Source organism: Pipistrellus hanaki (genome assembly GCF_964339955.1).
Source record: "Pipistrellus hanaki genome assembly, chromosome: 14".
Lineage (NCBI taxonomy): Eukaryota > Metazoa > Chordata > Mammalia > Chiroptera > Vespertilionidae > Pipistrellus > Pipistrellus hanaki.
Window position 1 is genome coordinate 29,660,104 of NC_140516.1, and position 19,609 is coordinate 29,679,712.

Below are 19,609 nucleotides of genomic sequence, written 5' to 3' on the forward strand. Positions count from 1 at the left end.
ATACTTTTATAACTCTGAAAACAAATTAATATCACATCTGCACCAAACAATAAAAAAAGTAAACATCAATACAATTTACCATGTTTCCAAGTTGATAAAAATGATTATATATTACAAAAACCTTGAACTTGCCCTCCTTTATCCAGCTATTAAAACGTATGAAGCCATCAATATAGGTAATGCTTGACATAGTTTATTGGTCATTTTGAATTTTTCTTCTCCTGCTAGGTAAGATGGAAATTTTTTTATCCAAGTATATCAGCATTAGGGGCCTAATGCATGAAATTTGTGAATGGCAGGGTGGTGCCCCTCAGCCCAGCCTGCGTTCTCTCAATTCTGGGACCCCTTGAGGGATGTCTGACTGCCCATTTAGGCCTGATTCTGGTGGGATCGAGCCTAAATGGGCAGTTGGACATCACTCATACAATCCAGGACTGCTGGCTCCCAGCTGCATGCCTGCCTGGCCCCTTACCACTTCTGCCTTTCAGCCTGATAACCCCTAACCATTCCTTTACCAGCCTGATCGACACCTAACTGCTCCCCTGTTGGCCTGATTGTTCCTAACTGTCGTTCTCTACAGGCCTGGTCAACCCCCAACTGCCCTTCCCTGCCAGCCTGTTTCACCCCAACTTCCCTCCTCTACAGGCCTGAGTCCCCCTCAACTGTCCTCCTCTGCTGGCCTGATTGCCCACAACTGCCCTTCCCTGCCGGCTTTCTCGGGGTGGCCATCTTGTGTCCACGTGGGGGCAGCCATCTTTGACCATGTGGGGGTGGCCATCTTGTGTGCTGGAGTGATGGTCAATTTGCATATTACTCTTTTATTAGATAGGATGTGATGCACATACTAGCACTTTACTTTGAAAATTTGACTCATCTATTTTAAATATTGCATCAGTGATGATACTCAATAAATTAAAGTTTTTAGTAACATAAATTGTTACCTGTCCAGGTAAATGTCCTTTGTTCTTTTCTTGTTCAAACAGGTAAGATGCATATCCCATATTGTCGCTATTTACAAGATGATTGCTGTTGTTCATGTTGACAGGGTGGATGGCAAACCAGCTGCAACAGAGCAAGAAGCCTAAATTAATGAAGAAAATCAGATAACTAGGGCCAGAAAGGATGCCTGGGATTTCTGTTAAGTTCTCCCCAACAGAAAAAAAAAAACAGAAAAAAACACACACAAAAAACTTAATGATAGGCATTCCACATTTAGGTGCTTTTGTTGTTAATGAGCTTACATTACTAATAATATACTTAAGAAGTCTTATCATTGACTTAAATGTAAAATGCAAAACTATTTTTATGAATATTTCAGCAGCAGCAGCAGCTTTTAACAAGAGCCAAGGCTGGTCAGTTATCAGATGGTATACCTAAAGAACTGTATAGACATAGACTTTGTCCTTCAAGAAGGCACACATATAATAATTATTCAAATCAGTCCAGACTAATTCAACAGACACTTATTGCGAGACTGCTGTGTGCCCTGAATAAACTGCAGTTTGCTTTCAGAATCTTCCAGAAGACAAAGCTTTGAACAAATGCCCTTAATACAGTGTGGCAAAGGTTGTAAAGTGTTTGGGGACCACAGATGACTAGCAATTATTTCTTAAGGAGAAAGAACAGCAGAGTAATTGCATGGAGGCATGAAAAAGGATGGTACGCATAATTCAATATACAGTACGCATAGGTAATTCACTACACAGTAATAGCTTACGTGTAGCGCTATGCAGTTTACAAATTAACATCACATCTGCTGCTTTATTTGAACTTCACAACAACCCTGAGAGAGAGGCTGTTAATACCTCCTCTCTGCAAGGTGTCTCAGAGAAGCAACAGGGTGGCCCACTTGCCATAGCACCAAGGCTCGTGTTTGGGTCTTGTGACACCTTGTCCAGACGCCCTTGTAGATAAAAACCTCCACACGGTGAAAAAGATACTTACAGAATGAAAGGCTGTAAAGCAGATGAACTGGAATGATTAAGAAAAGAGGCATGCCAATTCATAAACTTTGAAGCTAATTTAGGATTTTAAAATATATATATATTTTTTGTTGATTTAATCCTTCACAGAAAACGTTTGAAACATTTCATCTCACATTCCTACCTTCATGATACAGTGCCCCGAACTGAACATTTACATAATGACTGAAATGACTGAGGATGCTTTGGACTGGAAGGTCATCACTTAGGATCCAGTCCTCATTGCCCGATAGATGCATATGTAGGTCAGAGGTGGCCAGTGTAACGCCCCTGGGGGCTGGGTTAAGCAAGGCCAGTGAGGTGAGCTGGTTGGTGCAGCAGGGCCTGGGGAGGACTGCGGCGATCTGCAGGCACTCACACTGGCAGCTGCCAAATGTGCCATCTGGGAGTGAGAGCCAGGGCTGCCAGATCTTCCAACTGTTTTTTTCAAGAGAAACCACAAACCCTGTTTTTGTGAAATATTTATCTATTTAAAAATTCTTACAGAAATAAATGCATGGAAACAAAGGAGGGGAATGGTTACAAATGAACAGTCTTAGGACACGTAGCCAACAAATAGCATTTGTGAACGGTGCTTGGATACTGATTCAAACAAAATGACTATAAAAGACTTATTAGAACCTAACAGGAGAAGATTTGACTTTGCTGGTGGGCTTACAGTATACTATACAGATCATGTAACATAGAGACCCATATTCAAAGCTTTTATGTCTATGTTGACCAATGTCAGCCCAGGAATATTTTTTAAAAGATTTATTGATGCAATCAGGAAAACTAACCATGGGCTGGGTTTTAGATCATATTAAGAAATTAATTTAAATTGTGTTGGCTGTAATAACAGACTATAATTACATTTTTAAAGTGTTTATCTGATAATAAAATATTGATGAGTGAAAAAAATATGTCCAGAATTTGCTTTTAAATACTCTAGCAAAACATGCAAATAAAAAGGAACAGAAGAATGAAATAGAATGGCAGAATATTGTTAATTGTTGAGTTGATTGAATATTGTTAATTATTGAGCTGATTAATAGTTATGTGTACATTTATTAGACGAATCACTCTACATTGGTATATATTTGACACTTTTCATAATAGTTTCTTTTTTATCTTACACCCATTTCAATTTTTTTAAAAAACAGTAAAAGGCCAAATCACCAGCTGGTAGGATGAATTCAATGCCTACAGTATATATCTGCCACTGTGCAAAACGACAGAGGTTTAGGCTGAACACAGTTCAAAGGTCATTCTCTGGAGCTTACTTGCAAGGTTTCTATTTTTTTGTTTGTTTGTTTTAATATATTTTATTGATTTTTTACAGAGAGGAAGGGAGAGAGATAGAGAGCTAGAAACGTCGATGAGGGAGAAACATCGACCAGCTGCCTCTTGCACACCCCCTACTGGGGATGTGCCCGCAACCAATGTACATGCCCTTGCCTGGAATTGAACCTGGGACCTTTCACTCTATCACCGACACTCTATCACTGAGCCAAACCGGCTTCGGCAAGGTTTCTATATTTTAAAAAACGCTTACATTCGTTTCTATTTTGTGGTCTCTTTCTCCCAAAATTTAAGTGCCAAGAAAATTCTACTCTAGTAGTATTTTCCAGTTAGCTGGAGTCTGCTTTTCTGTTTTATTACATTTGAAAATGGGGTGGTGTCCATGACAATTCCATGACTCCCCAGCCAAAATATTTCTGCCTAATACAATCACACTGAGGCCGGCCAGACCACAGCCTCCCCAGTGCAATAAAAGGAAAACTGTAGAACAAGTTGATCAATGCTATCCTTTGTATTTATATTTAAGTTATTTAAATATCAGAATCAGAAGATGCTACATATGATGCTACATTTTCTTCGCTGTCCTCTGAAATATGTGCTATTAAAATATCAGGCTTGTCACAGCAGCCAAAGTGCTGTGGTAATAGTATAAATTATGAATATATATAAGGATATGAACAAAGGTGGTTATTTTAAGTTGAGAAGGCTGTACTCACAACTTCTTTTATCTGGTCAGAAATATATTCATCAAAGCAAAGTTCAAAGGAGAGGAAGAAAGATGTAGGTAGTTTCAAATGAAATTAGACTACAGACATAAAAGGAGGACTCTGTCCCTGTTCATGAACATTTTAAAATAATGATTATGCCACAGCTGGGATGTACAAGGGGAAGCAGGGCTCGACTCGAGTTAGCCTGACCCAAGCAAGGTACTGAGGAAAGACAGGAGAGTTGATATTTTACCCTATTTAGTAGCAAAGTTAGTTAAAATGTCTGAGTCTCTTTTCCCCGAGACTGAAAAATGATCCATTTCAACTATGCTATGTGAAACAATAAACACCAAATTATTATAGAATATTATAATTATTTTCTCATCTGATATTATGGAGGCATTTGAAGCAAAAGATTTCTATGGCCTCTTTCAATGTGGACATTGTGTGCTTCCTAATTTGAAACAGAAAAAACAAAAAGCCAAATGCAAAAATTGAGCTTCTTAGATATTCTAAAATAGTAACAAACCATCCAAGGTTCCATTCTCCCAGGCCTGGGCCATCATGTCCCACGTGCAGAAAGGTGACTGGCAGAGCAGGTAAGTGGAAGCTGAAATCCGGCTGCTGCTCTGCTCACCTACCTAGGCACCTCGGTCAGCTCAGGGAAGGGAACACCTGTGTGTGATTTGCACCAAGGTCCTATGTGCTAGCTGTCACCCTCTACTACCTAAATGACCACCAATGGGAAAAGAGAATATTGTACATCCATCCATTCAAAGGTAGTGTTTATGAACATGGGAGTTCCATGTAATAACAAGGGAGCTTGTTGGATAAATACAATAGAGGAAGTTGTACTCAGTTGAATAGTATACCCTCCCCCCCCCAAAAAAAAAAAATTCATGTCTACTGGAATCTCAAAATGTGGCTTTATTTGGAAATAGAGTTTTTACAAATGTAATCAAGGTAAAGAACAAGTGATCCTAGCTTGGTCTGGTCTAAACCCAATGTCAGTGACCTAGTAGCAAAGAGAGACACAAAGAGAGTTAGAGAGGTAGCTGATGTGGAGATGGAGGCAGAGATTGAGTTGTATGGCTACCAGCCAAGAATTGCTGGAAGCTGCCAGAAACTAGGAGAGAAGCATGGGACAGGCTCTCCCTCAGAGACTCCGGAAGAACCAACCTTGCAACATCTTGATTTTGAACTTTTGGCCTCCTGACCTGTGAGAATGTTAATTTCTGTTGTTTTGAGCCAGCCAGTCTATAGTAATTTCCTTTGGCGGCCCTAAGAAACTAATACAGAGGCCATACACTAAGTGGCCAGATTATTATGATCTCTGAATGCATAATAATCTGGCCACTCAGTGTGTGTGTGTGTGTGTGTGTGTGTGTGTGTGTGTGTGTGTGTGTGTATTAGAGGCCTGGTGCATGAATTTGTGCATGGGTGGAGTTCGGCAGGCCTGGGCGTGGGGGAGGAGAGGGGAAGAGACATGGGCGATTGGCCAGCCTGCCTGCAGGTCGAACTCCTGGTCGAGGGGACAATTTGCATATTAGCCTTTTATTATATATGATATATAATACACTGAGTGGCCAGATTATTATGCCTTCAGAAATCATAATAATCTGGCCACTCCAGTGTATATCTTAGTGACTAAGAGTATAACTCTGCAGTCAGATATAAGTTGCTTAATCTGTTACTTAATAGAAATTACTTATTACAGAACCTCAATATTTCATACTTATTACCTACTTCACAGCATTTGACAATAAAAGGAACAAATACATCTAAAGACTCATTATACTAAGAATGGAATAAGTCATAGTGATGATGATGATAATACTGATACTTCTGCAGCTGCTGCTGCTGATTATTATAGGGGAAAAGAGCTATGAAGCTCTGAATACATGTGTGTATATATTTCCTAAGATTAACACAACGGTGTGTGTATATTCAAAACATGTATATTCAACTTACATGATATAGGCATGAAATAATTAAATGAGAAAACCCTGCCCTCTTGTGGCAGAGACTTGAGGGCTTACAAAATACCTGTGTGCCAAGTCCTAGCCTCCATATGGGGAGAGAGAATTGAGGTGCTGGGTGAAAATGGTGAAGGGATTGAGAAGTACAGACTGGTAGTTACAGAACAGTCACAGAGATGTAGTATATTCCAGCATAGAAAATATAGTCAATAATACTGTAATAACAGGTGAGTACTTGGAACATTGGGGGACCACTCTGAAAAGCACGTGATTTTTAACCACTATGCTATACATCTGAAACTATTACAGATATGTAATTGAGAAGTAAAGTAAAAAAATAAAATAAAATCTCTATATCCCAGGGCAACTACCAGGGTAGAGCATGAGAATAGCTCTGGCATGGGTACATGTGAACAAAAGGGCCACCCAATTTTCATTAGACTTTGCATGAATGGGAAATGAGCCCTCACTGTGGTAAGCCACAAGAATTTCACATTGTCTGCTGCGACACTTGGCATTCAGTGTCCTGATTAACACGCCTCTTTGTCACCTCCCATACAGTCCTCCTCACCTACCCTCCTAGAAATTCTTTGGGAAGAGTGAGGAAAGGGTGTTTCCCTGTGTTATGTGGGAAGGGTTGTGGGGCCCAGAATTTAACCCAAGGGGTGGCCTGCATTTTAAACAAGCAGAAGCAATGAGTACACACCCACTTTCCCAGATTCAAGGAGGACAGTGAGTGGTAGCCAGAGGGGCCCTTCTGCAGGAATAGCTAAACTTGGAGGCCAGCATCCCGGAGAACCCTCCTACCATCACCACTCCAGAGGAGAGATGTACATTCTCAGCTATTCCTTTTATTATCTTCAGAAATCCTGGGTGAAAAAAATCTTTTCTGAATAATGTTATGAGAGAGGTATCTGGCTTGGGTAAATCCATTAAGTTACTACAATCAAAATTCTTTTCTCTTACATGGTATGATTAAGCTATCAACAAAAGTAAAACAAGAAATGACCAAAAAGAATATTTTTTAAAATTCAGCTTAACTAGAAATTGAGGAAAGAAAAACAATAGTGAGTTGGCTTTGGGGGTCTGTTTATTAGCTGCCATTGTAAAGGATGACATCACCAAGATTGGCAAGATTGGGGAGCCACACTGCTCATGTTGGGGAAGCAGAAATGTAACCAGCAAAACCTTTTCAGACAGCCACTTGGCAATTTATGAGAAAGGCCTTAATCATAAGCAGGCCTCTTTTGGCACAGGAATCCCACTTCTAGAAATTTTAGTTTAAGGAAATCATTGGCAAATACATAAGATATCTGTTCAAGAATGCCTATTATAGTGAATTTATGGTGGGGAAAAAAAAACACTATAAACTAAATATCAAATGATTGTGGGATAGCTGAACATATTATCAGATATATAATAGAATACAGCCATTTTTAAATGGTGAAGTTAAAAAAAAATGCTATGTAGCATTGAAAGATATTTATAAGGTGTCTCTAAATGAAAAAATGATACCAAAGTGTATATACAATAAAGTATTACTTTTTACATTAAAAAGTGAATATGCTTAGCAAAAGGTCTAAAAAGCTATGTAACAAAATGTGAAGAGAAGTTACAAAGTCCCAGGATCACCAAATGATTAAACACACACACACACACAACAACCACTTGATACAACACCAAGAGAGAACGGTAATGCCAACTACGGACTGTGAGTGATGGTGACGTGTCAATGCAGGTTCGCCACTTGTAACAAAGGTACCACTCTGGTGTAGGATGTTCCTGGTTGTTGATAGTCAGGGAGGGTGTAGGTTGTTGGAGGCTATGGGGTATATGGGAAACCTTTGTACTTTCTGCTTAACATTTTTGTGAACTTAAAACTGCTCTAAAAATAAAATCTACTAAAAAAAAAAAAAATTCCAGCCCTGGCACCTGTTAATCTGTCATCTTCTATTCAGGAAAGCATTCCCAGCTCCAGGCAACTTACAAGGACCAGAGAAATCACCTTCACCTTTTGTTAAATGTCACAGCCATTTTATATGGACTACTAGAGGCCCGGTGCATGACATGCGTTCACTGAGTGGGAGGGAGGGGGAGGGTCCCTCAGAGCATATCCAACTGTCTTAGCAATGCTGTGGTGGTGGGACACCCGCCACTGCCACTGTGCTCGCCAGCCATCAGCCCAGCTTGTGGGAGCGCACTGATCCACCAGAGGGCAGCTCCTGCATTGAGCCTCTGCCCCCTGGTGGTCAGTGCATGTCATAGCAACTGGTGTTATGCTGTCTGATCAATTTGCATATTACCCTTTGATTATATAGGATCTGAGATGACAGTCATTGTGACCATCTTTGGAAACCACAAGCTACCATTTAAAGCTTTTTTTGAAAAGACCTATCAATCCTAAAAAGGTAATATATTAGGCGGAAAAGCATGAAAAAGTGAGGCAAATGGCACAAAGTGAAAAGATACAGAAAATAAAGACAAATAATAATCATAATTCCTGAGATCAAACTCATTCATTAAAAGACAAAGATAGAGAAGGAAAAAAAAGGCATATGCTATTTATAAGAGACACATCTAAATGTAAGAACAAAGAAAGAAAACAACAGCAAAATATACATGGAAAATTCTAACCTGCAGAGAGAAATGAGTTAGCTATCTTAACATAAGACTGCATAGACTTTTAGATAAAAAACTCATTTTTATATATAGAATCACTATTTTAAAAAACCCACTTGATAGTCTCAGTACATGGAGATAATATCATTAATATTTTTCACAGTATTTTAAAGCTCCTAGTGCCCAGAGTGAGAGAAACCAAGTAAGCATCCACGTGTACAGAATTACCTTTCAGTCATGCTGATTCCTTATACTATGCTCCATGTAGGAACAGGGCAGAAGAAAATGTACCTGCATATTAATGTGGTTGACTTGATGAAGGATAACTGAGTTAATTTTTCTTTCTACTGTCTTATATTTTTCACTGCTGAGTACATATTATTTTTATACCAGGGGGAAAAACTTGGAGGAAAAAAATAAGAACATTCTAAATCTCTTTGGATTAAGAATTTTCCAGAAATCCAACAATCAGGTAAGTCCAGCGTCTTTTACTAGTTATGACAACTGGTTTTTATGGCTCTGGTTTCTAAACTTGGGACTAATTAAGTTAACAAGCATGATTTGTCTGTTATCAGTCAGCTCTTGTTATCAATAAGCCCTTACTAAGCACCTTCACTTTGAAGGAGGATAGCTCAGACATCGAATGAAAGCTCACAGCCAGGGCCTATGTATGCTCTCCTGGAGAGAACAAGACAGACAGACTGATAGGAAAGGTGGAGCAGGAAGACGCAGGAAATTCCACAACAGCATAGAAGGGGCAGAACAGGAAAGAGAAGTTTGGTGAGGGGTGTGACTGGAGACCAGGGATTCACAAACCAGTTACTGGTAATGGAGAGGTTTAAAGACAAGATGAAATGGAGAAAGGAGAAGAGATCAAGAATGGTTAGTGAAAGGCAGTCCCTCAAGTTTCTCCATTTGCTCTCTGAGTGGGGTTAAGTAGTCTGAGGCAGAATAAGGGTAGAATAGAGAGCCGTAGGGAATAGACAGTGGGGCATTATCATTGGAGAAGCCATAGTCTTGGTTGGTAGAGAAGGTTTATACACACACACCATGAGTGATGTCTATAAGCCACTGTCATTCAAACAAATTAGTGTAATTTCATAAATTGGATTTTTCTAAGAGGGTACAAAAATTATTCATATAGGTTACACAAATCACTGTCCCTGTTGTTTTTTAAAATGTGCCTTTAAAGGGCCCCTTTAGTTATTTATTTTTTAACAATCTTTTTAAAAATATATATATTTTATTGATTTTCCACAGAGAAAGGGAGAGGGATAGAGAGCTAGAAACGTCGATGAGAGAGAAACATCAACCAGGTGCCTCCTGCACACCCCCCTACTGGAGATATGCCCGCAACCCATGTAAATGCCCTTGACTGGAATCGAATCCGGGACCTTTCAGTCCACAGACCGACGCTCTATCCACTGAGCCAAACCAGTTTCGGCTAAAGGGACCCTTTAAATGACACTTTCTGTAAAAATGAAAGGAGTTTCAGTGTATAAAACAGAAGGCAATGGAGCAATTACTCAGACACCTGCTCAGACCTTCCTTACAGCTCCGAGGAAGAGAAGCCATGGCATGCCAAATGCTCTCAAAGTGTATTCTGTAAATGCCACACAGCCCCACATTTTAACTCCGAATTCCAAACATTCCAAACATGTTCTCCACGGCTGGAAAACAACCATTGACTGTTTTTGCATAAGGCAGTTTCAGCCAAAAATATAAAAGTATTTCCTTTAGATCAACTGGAGCAAATAGTGGCCTTGGATTTGTAGAGGACCTAACAGTCTGTGGAATAGTTTCGTGCACATAACTCTATTTCCTTCTTCAAGCAATCATCACTCTTTCAACATTTCATGACTCCTCAACTCCCAACCCCAGCTTAAAACACTTTAATGATTTCCCATTCCTCTCGATTATAAAGACCAAAACTTTTATCATGGTATCTAATCTCTATCACTAACTTTATCTCACAATACCCTTTGCACTTTAGCCATGCAGACCTTTTATCAGTTCCTCAAATGGGCCACAGGACTTTTGCACATTCTTGTCCATTTGTGTTGAAAGTTTTTTTTTCCATTCCCCATTTTGCCGGTTAATTTCTCCCCTTCCTTCAGTTTTCAGCTCTATTGTCACTTCCTCAGGGAAGCCTTTCCCAGTCTCCCCAACCATGTCAAATTTAAGATAGCTCTATAAGCCTTCCTTTCTTAGCATTTAACCCAATTATAATTACATATGTATTTGTATGACTATTTGAATACCTTTTGTCTGTACCAGTAGACTGTAAGTCCTGAAAAGGTAGCAACTACATCGATTTTTGCTCATGAGTGTATCTATAATAGTAGTTCAGCTAATGACACATATATTTCACAATATTGAATGAATGAATACATGAATAGTCTCTGTGTAGAGAGAAGATGCTAAATCTATATTTGATAAGTATAGAAACTGAATCTCACAGCGTTTGAGGGGTTTGCTCAAAGGGCACAGAATACAAATATGTGATTCCAAGGTAATTCCAAGGTGTCTGGATTTCTGATTTCAAGACCAGGAAATGTCTCATTCCAAGGAGTAGGAAGTGTTGCATGGCACACAGTAGGTGCCTAGTGCAAACTTGTTGAACAAAGAAACAGAAACAAAAATGAAAGTAGGAAGGAATAAATTATGAACTTCAACATTGTGAAGAACATACCTTTCTAGACCTTAGCTGAATTTTGAACTAGATTATCTCTGCTCTCTGAAAACCTGAGGTTCTATGCTTCCAACTTTCTCATACTTTAGATTCTAACAGCAGGCACCTACATGTGCTGGCTGAGTTGCTTGGCAGCCCAATTTGACTCTGTTTTGGATCACTTTCAATGTAATCAAAGAGCAACTTTCACTATGCAACAAGAGGTAACTGGAGGAGCAATTTCATCAAGGATAACATATGGTGGCTATAAAAACAATGGAAGGCTATTTCTGCTTCAGGTCCCAATGACCCAACTAGCCTACAAGACCTTTGAAGATAGGGACTATGACTCATTCAACATCACATACACCAAGTATACCTGACATTTAGAAAGCCTATTGAGTTAAATGCTAGGTAACAACTAATCAGTAGATAAATTTATTGTAAGGGATGAGTCCTATTACATCAGCCCATGTAATAAAGTTTATCTTATCAGGGAGCTTTTAGTGTCCTCACTATAAACCCAAAGAACTAACTCCAATGCTATAAATTCTAAGAACTCTGAAATGCCAACAATTGAGTCTTATTATTAAATATTAAAATATTTTTAAAAATATTATTCTATTTCTTACCTCTTAACTTAGATCATTGAACTTTAGTCTGTATCAGGCACAAAACTAGAACATTGCATGCCTTATCTCATTTAATCGTCAAACAACTCTGTGAGTTATTATTACTCCTGTTTTCAAATAGAATAGTTGAGGTAAAGTAATTGAGTTCCTTTCTCCAGGCCACAGGGTTAGTAAGTGGCAGGGTAGGGATTTGAACCCATGTCTTAAAGCCTATACCTAAAACCTGAACATGCTATTTTCTACCAACTATGACTGTGAGTCATAGTCTAAATGTTTATCTTCACCCCTTCTTACTTTTAATTTCTTTTTCATTTTACTCACATAGAACCTTTCACTTAAGTATTTCCTAATTCTACCTGGCAGAACCTCACCACCTTTACTAACACTTATTATCAACATTTTTAAGAACTTCCTTTACTCCTCAATTTTACACATAAGAAAACTGAGACACAGAGCAGTTACATAACTTGTCCTAAGTAGCAGCGATACGAAGGATGAGAGTCCAGAGTGAACCCAAGGGCAAGCATACACTTTCTTAGGCATTTCCGCATCATTTGGAAGTTTACACGTCAAGGTGTCTGGCACTGTCACCCAGCCTGAGTCAGTCCAATATCTGTGAGCAAAATCACCTATGAATGTAATGCCTTATTTTTCAAGAAAAAAATCTCCACATTTCCTTGTTTATTAAAAAAGGTACTAAAATCAGTGCCATGCTGTAATTTCACATCATCTGCTTCCTTTCGGTGGCCTCAGTTCTGCTTTCTTCACTAATTCCCATTGCCCTACATTAGACTTCCCTTGATCCTTTCAGGAAAACAGATAAATAACCTCGAATCCATATTTATTTTCCTAGTTGGTCAGATTGGGGGTTTCTGTGTTTTGTTTTTTTGTTTGTTTTTTGTTTTTTTGTGTGTTTGTTTGTTTGTTTTTTTCATTTACCAAGAGATAATTACCTACCATCATAGAAGTTTCACATATAAGATCTTTATTTTTTATTTAAATATATTTTTATTGTTGACAGTATTACAAGTGTCCCCCTATAAGGTCTTGATAGAGTCCTAAGCACTCACATTTACTGAGTCTTTATATCAAATGCCAGATGCTGGGTTCAACTTCTTCACCCAGATCCCCCATTTATAGCATCTTTTATTAGCCCTGTGTCGCAGGTGAGAGGCTGAGAACCCTGTCAAGGGGTCCACGCTGCATTTCAATGTGTCTGATTCCCGAGTCTGAATTTTTAACCATTCAACTTACTCTCAGCCCCTGCTTCCACTATTCCAGTCTCTTCCCCCACCCGACCCTTGTAATGAAGGAAGGTTATTCACACAGAAAGGAAAAAAAGTAAACAGAGTACCTGATAACGCCCAAGTCGTCTCCATTCAAATCTACCATTTTCAAGACTAGCATTTCCTTGTCTACATTCGAAGAATACCTGGGCACCAAAACAAAGAGATGTAGTCAGCTTCGTGTGAGAACCTGGGCACCCAGCAGGACAAACAAAACCCAGCATGCCTCTCAGGAAGCCAGGCTCCCGGACATGCCGCAGTTCCGAGCCTGCACACAGGACCTCAGTCCTCAGCTGAAGAAATGGCTTGCAACTGTGACCGGTGCTAGGGGCATTTGGTTGGCTAGCTGGAGGTGAAATATAGACGTTTATGGAATAGACACACGATTACATAACATATTTCTTACCCAAAAAAAGGATTTTTCTCTTTGAAATTTCTACTGGGAACCCATTAGCAGGAAATATGCAGAATCAAAAGCATTCAGGACCTGTGACTTAAAATGTTTTCATGTCCTTTCGCTCTTTGTCTATCGCAGACAAATGTAAAATGTCAAGTGGTCAGATTGACTGAGGTATTCTTTTACATTGCCATAGTAGCCAAGAACGCTCTTTGCTGCAAACCTGACTCATCACTTAAAAAGACAAACGAATCATCTCCCTTAATTGTGCCATTCATTTATTCTCATTTTATTTCTTGTCCTTTCAGTGTTTTCATTCAATTATCTCCTTTCTCTTGCCACATTCTCTTGGACTAACATGATTTCTTCTGAATAACATAATAAAAAGAGCTACTCATTAATTTAACAGATACTTGTTATGCACATTTTTATCTCCATTGAACAAACCAAGAAACTGTGAGCCAATAAATAAAGATAAGTAAATCAGCTATCGTCATCACCGTAGATCCTAAAGGTCACCCAGATGAGACAGATTCCACAGGCAGGAGGCCTTCAGATATTCACACTGATTCTCACAGCCCTCCAAGTAGGAAGACAGGTTGCTGAGTATTTTCTATGTTTACTTTTTATTTCTGCTTGTCTTAGATTATAAACATGCTTTTTCAATTATTTTACCTCTGATACTTTCTTAGGATCCCATTATATTCATCAAGTAAACAACCTTGTTTTATTTTTTTAATTGTTTTTTAAAGAAAACTGTTCAAAATCAATTGATTTTTTTTTCTTTTTCTTTTCTTTTTTTTTTTTTTTTTTTTTTTTTTTTACAGAGACAAAGGGAGAGGGATAGAGAGTTAGAAACATTGATGAGAAAGAAACATGGATCAGCTGCCTCCTGCACACCTCCGACTGGGGATGTGCCCATAACCAATGTACATGCCCTTGACCGGAATCAAACCTGGGACCTCTATCCACTGAGCCAAACCAGTGAGGGCACAACCCTGTTTTAGATTGTCTCCGTTTCCTAAAGGAACACATAATTTCACTGTGATAATGATCCTCCTCACCTTAATCTCTCTGCCAGTGGGTTTTGAAGGTAAGAAGTGGGGCTTCGGTTGATCTGCGTACCATCCACAATTCCTTTATTCATAAAGATCTTTCCTGGTTTCATATTTGTGTGTGCTATCTCAATGCTCTGTGTGTTTAAAAAAAAAGAGTTGTCAGATTAGAAATCCTATTGAGGATAATGACTTAGTCCATATAAACAGAAGAGACCTCTTGACCCTTTCCTTGGTCTCCAACCTGCTCCCACTACAGATGAGAGCTGGAGAACCACACGGGCTGGTGTCCTTTGGTAAACAGACTGGCCTTCAGGGTTGAGAGAGAGAGAGCTCCATGTGAAGAAGCACAGGGCCCATCAGCACTGCCTGGCGAGTCAGCACGTCTGCCAGTTCAGATGGCCCAAATGGGAAACTCCACTCCTACAACAGGTAGGTATTTCCACCCTCCCCACCCTCTCTATCCCACCACTTTCTCACAGTTTTTCAAAATTTGTGAAGCACAGTAAGCAATACAGTTTCCATCATAACTTAATACACGTCAGCATATATATTCTAAAATAAAGTTCACAATGTATTTGAAGCACTATGGTGTCTTCCAATTTTTTAATTTTAGTTTTATTTTTTATGTTTATGGCAACCCATGAAATTGATTTCATGAAGCCATTTGTAGATTGCTAGCCACCGTTTGAAAAACAGTGTTACAAAGCAATGTCTGCCTTTGCCAACTGGGTCCCTGGGTTTGGGGGTACGGAGGGGTGGCTTTACAAGACAAAGTAGAGAGAGACTAAACCTGAAAGGCAAAGGAATAAAGAATAAAACATCAAGGACCCTGTGCGAGAAAATAATAAACTGGAAGACAGGAAAGGGAGGACTACCAAAATGTACCCAAACCATGTTGGGAGGAAGGTGGGGGTACTGGTAGGAGCACCAAGTCAGTCTAAAGCTGTTGTAGAGGACTTGAGAAATTTACCAATTAGATTTCCCTTTATGCTCTTCGGGAAATACAAGGAAAGGATGGAATTATTTGTAATGTTGGTTCCTTGATGGGTTGGTGTCTTTTCGTGTGACTTTGTGCAGGAACAGACCATGGGGGGTCCTATCACATACAAACTGTGTTCTGTCTCTAGATGACTATGTAAAGTTATGCCATAGAGTCCTCTTCTCCCAATAAGTGCCTCAGTCTACCAGCCCACAGCTCGGGACCAGAGTTATGGGGGTGGGAGGGTGGGGGTGGGGTCATGAAGAGGGAAGGGAGGCCTGTGCTCAGACGAAGATTCTATAGGGACTGTCTGCATAGCACACTGAGCAATGGGGAAGAACAGCTGTCTACCTTCACGATGCCAGTGACCATGTAATCAAAAGTTCGATTGCTAAATCCTTCGCTGGCAATTACAAACACGGTATACTGGAAATAGCCGGCTGGACCCGAGTGCGTGTGAGTGCCACTCAGGATCACATTGTCTCTCCTGTACAGGGAGCCATATTTACTCTTGAGTCTGTTCAGGACCTTCAAGAAAGAAAGAAAAGAGAAGAAGTGAGATATCATAGGAGCTTAGCATAAGAAAGGCTCTGATTAGCGCAATCACTGATCCATACCAATGACTTCGCTGTCTGTCCAGTGGCCCTTCACTCTATATATCATCATGGTATATCTACAGTGCACAAATAGTTTATAAAGGTATATACAGCTTCAGTACATCATCATAGCAATAATAACAACAGTCATCGCAATAGCTAACATTTCATAGATTCTTGCTATGTGCAAGCACACAATGCTAGGTATCACATACATTATGGCATTTAAAAATCATAATAACTTCAAGAGGTATGTATTTTTAACCCTGTCTTTTAGCTGATAACATTGAAGTGTGCAGAAATTAAATAATTTGATCTAATAAGTAGCGGAGCCTGAATCCAGATCCAAGTCTAACTATAGAGTCAGTTCTCTTCCCCATTCATCTTTTCACACAGACCATTAATATTCAGGCTCCATTCTAAGCACTAGGAAAAACTCTGAAGAAGTTTTTATTCTAACGAGAAAGATAATACAGTGATGAATGTTATGAAGCAAAATGGGAAAAAGAGCGTGATGGGTGTTCATGAGGAATGATCTTTCCAAAGAGGTTCCCCTTCATTGGAGCCTTAAATGAAGAGAGCAACACCTGGGTGAAGAGCACTGTGGGAGCAGTGAACAGACAGTGCAAAGTCCTCTTTACTCTACTGCCTCACTTCCCAAAATGAAGAACTCAATATTCCCTGGCACCAACTATTACTTATTGATCTGGGGGAAGCCAACTCTATGACCAGTGACACCCCAACAATCCCATGGAGAGGTCCTTGTGGAAAGGAACCATCTGGTCAGCACTAACTTGCTAGCCACATGGGTAAGTAACCTTATGTAAGCCATAGTTAAGCCTTCAAACAGCTGCCATGAGTTCAACCTCATGACACAGAAGTGATAACACATGACTTCTATAATAACTCTTAAATCAGAATCACCCATCTAAGTCTCTTTGGTTTTCCTGACCCACAAAAGTCCTGAACAATGATATATGATTATTTCTGCTTTAAACTGAGTCTTCCATATAACTCTTTGTATAGAAATATGTGATTAATAACAAAGAAACTCAGTAACTGTTCATTTCGTTAATTAATTAATGAACATCCAAATGCATGATTAGGATCTTTGTATGGTGCATACACATAAAAAAAAAAGAAAAAAAAAAACAGGAAGAAAACTAATGATGTTGCTGAGTACCTATTTCTGTTTGTGCTTTAATCCATGGCAACCTAGAGTTAAGTATTATTGTGGCTTCTTTATGAAAAATACATTACCTTTATAGTTCTTTCAGCCTTCCATTGTAAAACTCCACTGTATTAAATCCCCCCTGTTTGAAATATCTAATGTGATTACTGTTTTCCCAACTGGACCCTCACCAATAGAACCTTGAAATTAATTTAAAGAATCTGCCCATTTGTCTTCTCCTCTATTTCTAGTCTATTCCAATCCACCTCAAATTCACCATCTGAGTAATCACTATAATGCAAAATTGTGATTGCATCACCTTTCCATTCAAAAGTTTTCTAAGAATCCTCATTCTTACAGAATTAAAAACATCCTGGCATCCCAGGACCTCTATAATTATGAACACACATTCCAGGCACATCTCCAATTACATGCCTACATGTGTCCTAATAGAACTAACTAAGCGTTGTTTCTAGAGTCTCTATTCCTCCCCTGTGTTCATGCCGTTCCCTGCATTTCTCAGCTCTCACTCATGTAAACCTTTTAAAATTCTGCACATTCAAGTGTCACTTCCACTTTGCAAAATTTCCCCCTAATTTTCATTTCCTGAATCTCCATGTGGTAGTTTTAAAATATTGTATACCCACAAATTATATGATACTCTTGCCTTCAAGAAGTGAAATTTAACTTTACTATCACTGCGTGTGAAATGGACTTAGCGACTTGCTTCCAATGAATAGAAGAGGGTGGAAGTGATGGTGTCTAGGTTAGGAAAGGCACTGTGGCTTCTTCCCTGCTCTTTCCCTTGAATTACTCGCTCTGAGGAAAGCCAGCGGCTCTGCCAAGAAGATATGGACAATGAGCAAGTGAGGCCTTCTGCCAACAGCCACATGAGTAAATATTCTTGGAAGTAGATCTTCCAGCCCCACTCCAGCCTTCAGATGATTGCAGTCCTTGCCAATATCTTGATTTCAAGATACCCTAAGCTAGAAACCCCAAGAAACACATAATCAGAATAATATAATAAATTCCCATGTCTGCCTATCACACAAACATGGGAATTTATTATATTATTCTGATTATGTGTTTCAGCAATCTATGGCCAACCTAATTTCAGTGTTGTATTTTTAATTCTCATCAGGTTATTTTGATCTATTTTCAGTTATCTAGAAACTTGAAGGAAGGATTATTGATTAATTGACACTCTCAGACTTCTATCAAGGAAGATTAAATGAGAGAATGTATGTGCAGGCCCCCTGGAATGTAATAAACTTTCAAACAACTTTAGCAATCTATAATGATGATGCTCCACCAGCAAAACTAAAAGCAAATCTTGACCAAGATAATTCAGAATGGGAAAATTCAGATCACTCTTGTCTCCTGGATTGTCAAGAGCCTATAATGTTGCAGGTAGTAGAAACTTACTGGATGAAAAACTAGGAGGTCTTAGCTACTGAGTTTATTTTAACATCAAGTCATTTCTTCCTCACATCAATCACTTACCTCCAGCCTCAATCGTTGGGATACCATGCCTATGTCGATGCTCACAAATGCCATTCGATTGGACCCATCAGGCTCTGCCATGACGAAAGCACGACTGTACAACCTGGTGAGGAGGCCCCGTGCATTCTGGCCACTTTTGCTGTAGCCCATCTAAAGGGGGAAAGACCATCAGAGCCCATCTACAGGGGGAGAGAGAATCATAGGCGCTCTATTTCATCTCGCCCACCCCAACCCCAACAGAAAGCAGGCTCAGCCACGGAGGAAAAGACTACTTAGGAAAGGCAAATAAAAAATCCACAGGTCACTGAAAGTGAAAGCTCCTAGTGAGATAATACATGTGTTTTCAATAATAAAGCTAACAACATAAAAGAGTCTTTACTCTTCTGTATAGAAATAAGTAAAGGCAAAGTAGCAATAAGCTTGACAGAAGCTATTCATTGCCCTACGGGTGAGGAAGGAGCTGGTGTAGCCCAGAATTTTATTACTGTCCTGGAGAGCTTTCAGGGCTTCTCTGTTTTTTGAAACAAGACCTTTCCTCTTGCCAGTCTAAGGTACTACACAAGGAAGTAGTTCCTCTCCCACCATGCACACGGAGGGGAAACATCCTGAAATTGAAGGATCCCTCCCTTGAGTTGCTAATGTGTATGTTTCGTCTTGTTTTGTTTTCAACCTGAGGAAAATGGTTTCTTTATGGTTAAGTACTCAATCCTGGCTTGTCGTATGTTGTCCCTCCCTAAGCCAAGTCAGA

At 39.4% G+C, this 19,609-nt stretch overlaps 1 protein-coding gene across 1 annotated transcript in view; it reads right to left on the bottom strand.

Annotated features, from left to right (window-relative positions):
* Positions 1-19,609, bottom strand: part of ASAH2 (N-acylsphingosine amidohydrolase 2) — a 58,537-nt gene that overhangs the window by 25,538 nt on the left and 13,390 nt on the right. Inside the window, exons 5-9 of the mRNA XM_084903337.1 lie at positions 18,862-19,011; positions 15,943-16,119; positions 14,619-14,746; positions 13,226-13,303; positions 942-1,062 (exon numbers count right to left, since the gene is read on the bottom strand). Coding sequence (XP_084759463.1) covers positions 942-1,062; positions 13,226-13,303; positions 14,619-14,746; positions 15,943-16,119; positions 18,862-19,011 — 654 coding nt within the window. The remainder of the gene's footprint in view (positions 1-941; positions 1,063-13,225; positions 13,304-14,618; positions 14,747-15,942; positions 16,120-18,861; positions 19,012-19,609) is intronic.